The sequence below is a fragment of the Vanessa cardui genome, chromosome 6 (assembly GCF_905220365.1).
Source record: "Vanessa cardui chromosome 6, ilVanCard2.1, whole genome shotgun sequence".
NCBI classification, from domain to species: Eukaryota; Metazoa; Arthropoda; class Insecta; order Lepidoptera; family Nymphalidae; genus Vanessa; species Vanessa cardui.
Genome location: NC_061128.1, coordinates 13,424,084 through 13,436,218, shown reverse-complemented (window position 1 = coordinate 13,436,218; position 12,135 = coordinate 13,424,084). Strand labels below are relative to the sequence as shown.

Sequence of the window (12,135 nt, the reverse complement as noted above, 5' to 3'; positions counted from 1 at the left end):
ATACCCTCATATATAACCCCTATTATTTACTAGAAGATTATATTTACATTTTAAATGGAACTAAACGTAGCAAACATTGATATTCTATAAAATAACGGACGCACGATGAATACTTATATTACATTATATATTAATTCTAATATTCTATAATACGATTACAAAACGTATTACTGTATTTTGATTATTTGAATAAAGAACAAAATGTTTACAATTAAAATTGACGAATAATAACATTAAAGAATAGAATATGTCAGCTAAATCATTCTAGTACGAAACAATCTACTTTATTTATTTAAATATTAATTATTTAGCAGCTGCAGATATACAAATTGCTATCATTATTGTAATTACAAATTATTTACATACTTATATGATAACATTAAGCTATCAATTGACAGTTCTCATGATCACGACATATGGTTTTAAATATTACTGCTTTTGGATAAGTGTGAATATGTGTATCTTGTACCCGTTTTAAATAAAGGTCGATTTACATGAATAATGTATAAAATAGCCATTACTAAATAACAATTATGACAATTTTCAAAAGTTATGAACAAGATGTTATCAAGGGACATATAAAAATAAAAATATTACAATTTTGTTCACCTCAGTCCATAACTCTCATAATAACAACAAATATTGATCCTTATAACGTCAAGATGCATAATTAAATAATCATCAGTTTTTTGCGTTTTAAACTTATATCTTAAACTGAAGTCATGCAAAATATATTAGGCCTTTAAATGTTTGAAAATATCTTAACGAATCTAATAATGCATATATATATATAAATTGCGTACAATATATATAATAAATACATTTTCATCTGAGTAAGTATACCTTCACAAAATGGTTGAGGACCGTTAGTAATATTATTATTCTAAATAATATTAGAGTAATAAAAATATTTCGAAAACTACACTAGTGACGTACGGTTGTCAGAAAAAGTCGAAAAAAAATAATTCCAGTTAATCTTAAGATGATAGATTTATATTAAAAGGAGGTTACATCTCACTACTCCTGTTTCAGTAGTCATTTTTTACAACTTGAATTAGATTTTTCTGTTACTTGTATTTCTAGTTTACAATTATTTTAATTCTATCAACGAGACCCTATCTTCCGCTTTTTTATGTTAGTATTGTTATGAGTAAGAGGGGGTGGTCCGATATCCCTGTCCCATTCGCGTGCGGGTGTGGGCGCTACACGTCCGTACTGGTTCACATAGTGTTGTCTTAAATTTTCGCGATTATTACACATTTAAATAAAACTAGTTATACCGGATTTGAATCGCGTATATTTATTATTTTTGGGCAGAGTCTGCCCTTGACCACGAACGCTGTAAAGTGCTCGAAACGTCGGGATGCCAAAAATAATTAATATACGCGATTCAAATCCGATATAACTAGTTTTATTTAAATGCGCTGCGGTTTGTCTGTGATTTGTATTTCTTAGTTTACAATTATTTTAATTCTATCCACGAGACCCTATATTCCGCTTTTTTATATTAGTATTTGTATGAGTAAGAGGGGGTGGTCCGATATCCCTGTCCCTTTCGCGTGCGGGTGGGGGCGCTACACGTCGTCGAAGAGTCCGCGGGGCGGCATGGTCATGTTGTCGCGGCGGCGCGCGTCGGGGTCGGTGCGCACGGCGGGCAGCGCGTCGGGCGGGAGGGCGCGCTGCGCGTCCGGGCTCGGCGTCACGTAGTAGTCTGAGTCCACGTCGTTGAGCAGCCCGGTGCGGGCTGGAACGTGACCGACGTGCACAATAACTGATTGCATTATCTGTGCTATATAGTGACATGTGTTAGTTACGTGTTAGGATATCATGCTAAGCTATTCCGTGTAACCGTATTCCCCTTAAACTTAAGGGGAAGAATAATGTCAATTATTGTAATCAGTGTATATTATGAGTTTAAAAATGGTTATTTATTAACGAAAGTTGAAAATAATATGTACTTAAATTTTTCAAAAATCCATAAATAAAAATGCATTATTTCAAGTGTTTGTCACGTGACACAAAACGCCCCTGATTGGCCGGATGTATGATTAAGTCACTTGCTTGTTAACCTTAATTTTCTACTATATGTACCACAGGTTAAAATATAGGCAAGTGACGTCACCAACCCCATTGCAGCGCCATATTGTTCAAGAAGCGTTTTCGCGCGCTATTTAAACATGGAATTTTTGATATGATATTTTTCGGCAAATATGTACTAGAAATAAAAAAAATCTACTTTTACTGGGTTCCTTAACCTCTACTAAATAAAGTAAAATGGATTTTAAAAACCATCTAAATAGCCTATTTTATGTTGCGGAGATGAGAATGCTGAGAGGAATTTGAGGTGTTACGCGAAGGGATAGAGTAAGGAATGAGTAGAGGACGATTGAAAGTAACACCGGTAGTCGAGAAGTTATGTGGAAGGCGGCTATCATGGTATCTGTTATGATGAGGAATTAGGAACATATTTTGACGATCGGCTATATTACGGTTCTATAATTAAACCCAGGCAAGCACCGCTGATTCATGTGCTTAATTTGTCTTTATAATTAATCTCGTGCACAGCGGTGAAGGAAAACATCGTGAGGAAACCTGCATGTGACAAATTTCATAGAAATTCTGCCACATGTGTATTCCACCAACCCGCATTGGAACAGCGTGGTGGAATATGTTCCAAACCTACTCCTCAAAGGGAGAGGATGCCTTTAGCCCAGCAGTGGGAATTTACAGGCTGTTGTTGTATACAGATGTGTCAGAATATTGTATCAATAACACGCGTCGTATAGCAAACGTGGTCGTATTACCTCCGTCGCGGTTGTCCCTGGCGGCTCTGTAGCTGGAGAAGCGCTCGTTGTACTCGCGGCTCCGTGCTATCGATTCTTCAGCTCGTTGGCGTTTGCGTTTTTCTGCAACGATATTTTATTTCAAAATCATTAAGTTAAAACAAGCCCGCTATAATAATACTCGGTGGCATTTCGGAGTTGTACCTACGATAAATGCTATCTTTTTTATTTTATGTAGAAACTTTTGGGCTACCTGATGGTAATTGATCACCATATCCCATAGACAATGACACTAAGAAATATTAATCATTCCTTATATAGCTTCCTATACAAAGAATGATTAGTAGCACATATCCCTTATGTGCTACTTACTTTGAAAACTAAGACATTATGTCATTGTGCCAGTAGTTAAGCTGGCTCACTTACTTCAAAGCGGCATATGCCAATCCTGAGAACTGCTATTTGTAGAATATATGATGCGTGGGTGGTATCAATCGAAACGAGCTTAGAGAAAGCTATACCAACATGTATTGACAACCTTAACAATTGGAATGAAGATGTCATATCCATATATCTGTTGACTCATATAACCATAGCGGAGAACATACAGGATAAGACAACTAAAACATAATCACCTCGCTTCACAATCTCCCGTCCTTCATCAACGAGGTCGGTAGTGAGCTCGTCGTCACCCACGAACTGCTGGAAGCCGCAGAGCGACAGCAGCCGGCTGCCCAGGGAGAGGTAGGTGGCCAGGCACAGCAGAACTACCAGCATCGGGAAATATATGTTGAATCCCTCTGCGATGATACCCAATACATCCATATGACCCATTATCTGTAAATAAAGGAAAAATAATATTTTAATTTAAAAAAAAAATTATGTAGACCTGATTGATATGATTTGCCGATGAGTGACCATGTCAACAAATTAAATTGAATTACTTAATCCCATAAGTAATTCCATGAGCCCATAAGTTTCTCAAGTTTCTTGGAGAATTCTTATATTCCATTACATTGCTCCGATGCATGATAGCAGACATACGGCAGAATGTCACCATGCCTTCAGTTAAGATTTCAGTTAGATCTAAATACATCAATTGGATTATTAATATGATAAATGGAATATAATAAAAAACATCCAACGACTTTTGAATCATGAATGAAATCTATTTTATTTTAGAACAATTACATTATATTTTGTTATATATAAAACCTATATCAATATTTTTGACGACCTCTCTGGTCGAGTGGTGTGTACACCGGTTTTCATGGGGACGCCACTACGAGGTTCCGGGTTCGATTCCCGGCTGAATCGATGTAGATTACCATAAGTTTTCTATGTTGTCTTGGGTCTGGGTGTTTGTGGTACCTTCGTTACTTCTGATTTTCCATAACACAAGTGCTTTAGCTACTTACATTGGGATCAGAGTAATGTATGTGATGTTGTCTCATATTTATAGTACGACACAACTTAGATGTCGCATCGGCAAAATTCGTAAAACCGATCACATCCGAATTGAGTACGCTATCCCTAATTATCAATATTTGTTTCTTATGTGAATATGATCTTTACACAAACGTAATAACTTGTAATATCATATGACCTAATATATTCGTCAATTTGACGCATGGATTTACAAACACTTGCTTTCTCTGACGCGTGAATTTATAGCGACGAATAGCGTCGAATGGCGCGATAGGAAAGCTATTTCTATTGGTCGTGTAAATCGGCAGTAATCGGTTTTATTTTCATTCCATTGCATTTTCCGATGCTACATCTAATTTGTGTCGTACTATATTTATTTATTTATTTATGTTAATAATACTATATTTTTACGTACCTGAGTGTAATATGTCTCCATGACCCTCTCTTTGATAACGTGGGAATCCATGTGCACAAGACTGAGGAAGTTGAGGCACATAGCAGGAGTCAGCCGGCAGACCATCATGCCGGAGAAGATGAGGCTGTATTCGTTGGTCTGGTGGTGGGGGGCGAGGTAGTACAGGTTCAAGAGGCGAATCTTCAGCACCGTCGAGTACGCGCAGTAGAACATGTAGCCAATGATCAATGTTGATATTGTCTACAAAATAAATAAATATGTATATTATAAAAACCTTTTTGTTTTAGTAGATAGTTCGTATAGTTACGCCATGAGGTCTAGGATTCGTGTATTATTATTTTATATATATTTCTAAGACAAACACAGTCTAAGTTACTCCTCATAACATGAGCTATCTGCTAATAAAAGTCCCATCAAAAACTGTCTAGCCGTTGCAAAGATTAGCCTGAACAGACATACAGAAAAAATTGTAAATCACGTTATTTTGGTTGGTTTAGTGTGTATACATGCATTTACATTAAGTATGCAGACAGAAATTTCAAATTTATTATATGTATAGATTTTATTATAATATGTTATGACAACAATATTGTTCTGTTATTCATACAAATATTAGATTGGAGTGTCTTTTTCTAATATTAAAATAGCCCTTTTTTACTCAATGCATATGTATTTATACACGGTACATATACCAAAATAACATTTTGTCGGTCTGTCTATCTGTTTGTTCCGGTTAATCTCTGAAACAGCTGGACCGATTTTGACGGGACTTTCACTGACACATAACTTATATAATATGGAGTAACTTAGGCTACAAAATTTGTTTTGTTGAATTCGAACTTGTACAAGTTCGCGGGCACAGCTAATAAATACATACATAAGTATATTTATTTATAACGAAAATGATCAACCCATTTTAATAATGACGTATGAGACAACTTACCACAATAGCAGTATAGTTGTAGTGTTTGTTCGCAGTAATGACTATATTAGCGAAGATGGACAGCACGGGCTTCTTGCTGAAAAACGTGACCTCTGACCACACGACGGCCACCGACATGATGCACGTCACCACCGCCATCGCTTTCAGGAAGTATTGCCTGAAGAAGCACTCCCAGTACCATTCTAAAACAATTATATTGGATATATAAACAAATTTTAGGGAAAGAGAGAGTTATTATTGTATTATTTAGAGGAATTATAATAAAAATTAAATTTAAACTTATTTAAATTAAGAGTAATGAAATGAACGAGTAGATTTCTGGAATAAGGCTTCTTTCTCCTTTATTTTGGTTTGGAAATTATTCCTTATAGGTGATTGGAATGGCTCTAATGCGAGTTGGTATAAAGATATATAAAGATGCATAACACTACCAAATTCTGATTATATCTGAATGTTATCAAATTAGTTTTTGAAACATGTATCAACGACACACACAAATATAACACTTCATCAAATTTACTTGAATCAAATGAGTAAATATAAGTAGTGAGCGGCAGTCTATTTAAGATATATGTAAATGGAAAATATTAATTATTAGTTTATTTATTTTTTTATATGCCAGTTCTCTGAGCCAGTGGTACAGTGTACTACAAGGGACATATTACCCCAAAGTTTCCAAGGTTGGTATCATAAGGAGTAGTTAATATTTCTTATGTACTGTCTATGAAGTTCACTTATAAAAAATATAAAGAATATAAAGAAGTTATAAGTAAATAAAATGTCTAGTCACCTAATATAGGTGGATAGAGCAACCGCTGTATCCTGGGTCGGGGCGTGTGGAAGGTGTGCTGGAAGCGCTGGTCGGGCGAGCGGCAGTTGGACGACACGTCTTCCAGGTGGAACACGCGCTCCAGCATGAGGCCCCACTGCGTCTCCGTGCGTTGCAGCACGTGCAGGGACTTAATCGTCTGCAAATATACAACGTTATGTTAAGTCTCTTTATTGTATACATAGCACAAGCCCATAAATGCCAGTAGTAAATATACTATATGTCAAATAAACATCATTTAAACACAAATTGTCGCGAAAGATAAGTGTTTTGAAAACTCGAAAGATAATACTTTTGTTTTATAAATAAAGATATATTAAATCATCACAGAATCTCAATAAATTGGTAAATCTAAGTTTTATTTATCTTTATCCCTACTATGATTGGAATATACGTCATAGTACAAAAGTAGAGTTCGAGGTAGGGGAGTTTACAAATTTCAGCATTAAGATTGTAGGCCGTTACTGATAATTTTTCGATACAAAATCCCAATTTTGAACCCTGAACCTCGGGCACTGGAGCCTTTACATTTAGCCACTACACCAGTTATATGAACTAGCCATTAGATAAAAATTGGGTTATATTGTTCAATACAATTAAATTTATATGACAACATCGAAATATTTATTTACTTACTTTCTTATGCAAGTTAACGAGTGACTTAAGTGAAGGGGGCGAGGGTCTTTCGGGCGGTGCTCTAGAGTTAAGCTTGTCACGTAGTTGTATGGGTAGCTTCTGCACTATTGTCTCTACGTGCCGGTGGAGAGGATGACCGGGGCCTACTGCTGCCGTGATTGAGTTTAGACTCTGTGGAATTTTATTTGAATTAGTCTTTGAAAAGATTATTTAGTTTAATAACATTATTAGTGTAACATACAATCTTCAACATCTCATCAGAATACAACAAAAAAAATCATGAATTACAGGTTTTAAGTTTTTTTTTGTCCTTTTATAATACTCAGGACTTCTATGTTCAAACTAGAGGATAAAATAACAATATTATAAAGACAAGGTATATGAGGTATTACAATGTTATTGCATAGAAATTTTAAAGCCAGTACTTTGGACTGAAGATAGAGACTAATATATAACATAAATAACATCAATTCTAAAACACATTCAATTAAAAATCAAGTTTTTGTAGTATTATAGGTATAGGCCATAAATAGCAAATATTTATGTTTTATGTAGAATAAGATATGGCTATATAAGGCTGCTATTTTATACAGATAATAATATTTTCTATGAGCCCAATGTAGGATTTCAATCTGCAAATCAAGAATCTCAGCTGCGAGACTTCCCGCTAAACACATATAAAGGATTGTAAATAGATTGAAATCACCTCTAAAATTTCCTCAACAGTTTCTTCCGCTTCACATTTATCTGTACTCAACTTAGCGATCTTAAAGTAAGTGTAGGTTAAAGTATAATTCTTCTTTGAGTTATTCCATAAGTTTCTCGGTACTTCAACGAGGGAATAACCAAGAAGTAGAATTAGGAGAAACAATCCCCATGTGTTACTGGCTGATGATGCTATAGCTTTGATCTTTGGTCCATCTAAATATACTCCCGGTTTCAAGGCTATGTATATGAGGAGTATACCACATATGAATAAGTATGAACCATAGTATATAGCATTGTCGACTAATGCTGATTTAAGTTTGCCCTTTACAGTGAAGTCACCTGCTTTACTGTATGACTGCATCATTGGCATGATAAGCCTGTAAGAAAATGATAATATTAGTTATGGAGCATAGATAAGACAAAAAAATTCTTGTATAAAATTATACATCTTATTTACTTAGTGGAAGGCCTTGGATACCATTTATTATTCTACGGATAAATGTCAATATTTTATTGTTCTGGTTTAAAGAGTAAGTGAGCTAGAGTAGAGGCAAAAGTCATATAACATTTGCAAGGCCGGCAACTATTAAAGTCTGCTGTTACAATTATAAATATGACAATATTTTTACCAATAAATAATTTTTTTTTACCTTCATTTGTTCATAATTAATAGCCAGTATGAAATTTATGAGCAACATAAAATTAGTGTAAAGTCTAGTCTGAAAGAATACATCATGAGGATATAGCATATGTTACATGAAATTCTTCCAATAAATATTCCTATATTTTTATTTGCATTTGCAAAAAGGAGGAAAGGATTCAGATAGGATGCTACTTTAACTTAATATACATACAAAAATAAAAGTGTTACCATGTCAAACATTGTGAGGTCCAGTAAACTACTCGCCACAGATTAGGAAACACAGAATCTGGTACAAAGCTCCACGGTTCTTGGCAATGTTTTTCTGGTGGTAGTGCTGTAGTTGGTACATTAATCTCTGGTGTTGCAGTTGTTATATGTGTCGAGTTATCTAGGCATTGTCGATAAAATGTCTGAAACAAAATATCATATAAGCAAATGTTTTTAAAGAGATAACCATAGCAAAGACGCTTATCATGACTTTTGTGTTGTATTTGTAAATTAGAATTGTATTGGAATATTTGTCAAGTATTAATACATGACGTCACTCATAACACAGTATTTTTAAAAATATAAAGATGATTTCAGTTTGATATGCAAAACTATTTTTTCTATTTATGTATTTATTGTAATTCTTGGAAGTTCAAAAATAGTGTTTTTAGATAAATGAGGTTTCAATTTACAAATAAGACTTTTTATTATTTATTTTAATGGCATTGCAACATTGAGATTTGATTGTTGGTACATTGATTCTGCAGCATCTACACCAATTTTCATGAAGGGTGGCGACCACTTACTGATAATGTAAAATTGTATGTGACTGTTATTTCATTCATTTCCATTTTAAGTAAATTATAATACACAGATAACTTAATATCACTTTGAAATAATTTTGATTAGTTTTTTTTGTAATAATCATGTTTTTAATGCTCACCGATGACACATCCAGAGGTAAAATGAACATAATAACAAATGAGAAGTACCATGCTGTTAAAACAGACACAGTCACTAATATGTGATTTCTATAGCAGTCCCCATATCTGTATAAAAGTGTTGCAGCTAATATGAACGCCGATATAATTTCAATCACAAACAATGTATAAGCCATTTTACTTGAGTTGTTTTATGTTTACTTTAAACAAACAAGACACATATGTTAGTTTTTCTTAGCTAGTTTTTGTTTTTCTTTCCACATTTGCACAGCTTCGTATTGTAATTGTTCAAAGCGCACTTGCGTTGGAGATTTCAATGGTAAGAGTATAGGCTTTTCAATCTCATACTCTGACGGGCATTCTTCGTAAAACAAAATACCCTTGTCTGGCAATATCGGATCAAAGTCGATAATCTTTTCTTCTTTCTCTACAACTTCAGACATTTTTGATAAAAATAATCTGATGTGACATTTTTGACAACACTTCCATATAAATTAACGTGTTAATATTACGTAGGGCAAGCTATTTTTAAATGTGAATGTTATTATTTCTTATTTCAATTTCTGAGTTATTAGTAATTGATTTGTTAGATCATCACGTTTTAAAACAAATCAATTTATATACGTAAAGAGACAGATTATAAAATATTGACATTTGACAGATGACAACAAAATATTTTTAAGGAGCGTTCAAAAATTATTTCAGGAATTTTATACTGCGTCGTCATTACTTTATGTTATAGTATTATAAATATTTTTATTTCAATTAAATTATATTAAATTATATGTTTATTTTTAATACTTAATCTAACAGTAAAAAAAATCCTGGGCGACTCGGGAAGACTGACAGAAGAGATAACTTAAACTATAATTTTTTTTTCATTATATGATTAAACACATATACGTATAATGAAAGATTGATTATTTTTGCTTAATGCTTATTTATGTGCATATGCACATGGCATATGGTATGGTCCGCCTAGTCTCTGGAGCGGCTGAATCAATTTCGACGTGATTTACTGGCAGAAAGCAGATGTAATAAGGAGTAACTTAGACTACAGCAATAACTACGTTTCTAAATTCAAATGCATACGATGTCGCGGATACAGATAGTTATATATATATATAGCAGTAGTAGTTTTACGTGTAGGACAATTGTGTAAAATAATTCAAAATCACTTATAGAAGTATTCGAAACAATTGTATTCATAATAAATCAATAAAAAAGGTCGCTGGACTTTTTTTTATATAAAATATAATATTATCATTTTCTTAACTTAATGCAATATTTATTTTGTAATGCCTTAAATAAACGAAAGAATTTCTCGGCTTAGTTATTTTTTTTATTATTTTAGTTTATTTTTCTGTCAATAACTAACCAAAGTAATAGTACTCCTACTAAACTAGAGTAACCTACTCATAAGTCTAATCTCCGATAGATGTATGAATTTATACATCACACTTATTCCCATAGTGCCTTAAGACGAAAGTCTTCAATCAGTGCGTCCTACCCGTCATGACATACGGAGCCGAAACGTGGACACTCACGACAAGGCTGGTCCACCAGCTTAAAGTCGCTCAGCGTGTTAAGGAAAGGGCTATGCTCGGCGTTTCTTTAAGGGATCGCATCAGAAATGAGGTGATCCGTCAAAGAACCAAAGTCATCGACATAGCCCACCCGATTAGTAAGCTGAAGTGGCAGTGGGCTGGTCATATTTGTCGTAGAACCGACAACCGTTGGGGAAAACGTGTTCTAGAGTGGAGACCGCGTCTCGGCAAACGTAGTGTAGGACGTCCTCAGGCACGGTGGAGTGACGATATACGCAAGGCGGCAGGCAGGAGCTGGATGCGAGCAGCCGGAGAAAGACCACAGTGGCGTGCACTGGGAGAGGCCTATGTCCAGCAGTGGACAAAAATAGGCTGTTGATGATGATGATGATGACTTATTCCCTCCCTGTTTATTAGATATTATAAAAAGGAAAAAAAAGAAAAAATAGCGTGGGCCACGCCTTCTAAGGAGACGACTCGAAGCTTGAAGTCTGGAGAAAATTTGCTGTTCAGTAAAAATAAAAAAACAAAAAAAAAACGCCAAAATGTATTAAAGTAGAACATAACAAAGACACGGGCTGCTGTGAGCCAGTGGATGTTGTTAAATAAAATAAAATAAATCTCCGATAGTTGGTTTACTCCGACATTAGTACCCATCAAATAAGTTTATTCAAGTGATTTTTTCTTCGTACTCAACTCAAAAATGGTTCACTTTTGCATAATATTACATTTTGTATATATTCATAAAATATGATTGCTAATCACCACCCCTATCACCTGATAGGGGTGACTATTCTGGTTAAGAGACTTTAACCAGAATACGTCGAATTACCAATAACCATGTATAAAATTATATCCATTTCATTGACTATACTAAGTCATTTATTTTAAAGAAGGAAATTCTTTAAGAAAATGCCACCTTCATAGTGCTCACAGAACATTAAACTTAATTCATTGCTTAATTATTTTGGTTCTGATAGTAAGTTATTTAATAATTAAAATATTAATATTTCTCCTTTCTTAGGCGCAATTTTAAAGTGTTATTATGTCGCCACTTGCCTTAAGTAGAAACATTATAACGACGTCAAATCGCTTAATTACGTTCTCAAAAAGCGAACAGCTGCGTGCAAAATAGCGTTAAACTTAGTTAGCTACGAAATTAAATAGTAAAATAGTGTCTCTGCTTCACTAAAAGTGACCCAAGATATCTACTTACGTTTCATTTTGTAATTTTACCCTTTTCAAACTGCTTGTTAAAGAAACATTAATTATTT

At 34.2% G+C, this 12,135-nt stretch overlaps 1 protein-coding gene across 3 annotated transcripts; it reads right to left on the bottom strand.

Moving 5' to 3' along the window:
- Positions 1-545: 545 nt before the first annotated feature.
- LOC124530384 (LMBR1 domain-containing protein 2 homolog) lies at positions 546-9,705 on the bottom strand. 3 transcript variants are annotated; one of them, XM_047104539.1, is made up of 11 exons: positions 9,317-9,705; positions 8,614-8,795; positions 7,741-8,119; positions 7,035-7,205; positions 6,360-6,537; positions 5,570-5,751; positions 4,627-4,866; positions 3,419-3,620; positions 2,805-2,906; positions 1,547-1,744; positions 546-1,174 (listed from the first exon to the last, which is right to left on the bottom strand). In XM_047104539.1, exons 1-10 carry the CDS (start codon positions 9,488-9,490, stop codon positions 1,575-1,577), a joined length of 1,980 nt encoding a protein of 659 aa, XP_046960495.1. In that variant the 5' UTR covers positions 9,491-9,705; the 3' UTR covers positions 546-1,174; positions 1,547-1,574. The 3 variants fall into 3 exon arrangements, with proteins under 3 accessions (XP_046960495.1, XP_046960494.1, XP_046960496.1); XM_047104538.1 differs by having other exon boundaries at positions 546-1,744; XM_047104540.1 differs by having other exon boundaries at positions 546-1,711.
- Between the last annotated feature and the right edge of the window lie 2,430 nt (positions 9,706-12,135).

Excerpts from the sequence above, each read along its gene's own strand:
- LOC124530384 (XM_047104538.1), bottom strand. The coding sequence starts at position 9,490 with ATGGCTTATACATTGTTTGTGATTGAAATTATATCGGCGTTCATATTA. Across the intron at positions 8,120-8,613 it reads ACCTCACAATGTTTGACATG|GCTTATCATGCCAATGATGC; the intron begins GTAACACTTTTA and ends ATTTTCTTACAG. Across the intron at positions 2,907-3,418 it reads ACGGGAGATTGTGAAGCGAG|AAAAACGCAAACGCCAACGA; the intron begins GTGATTATGTTT and ends ATATCGTTGCAG.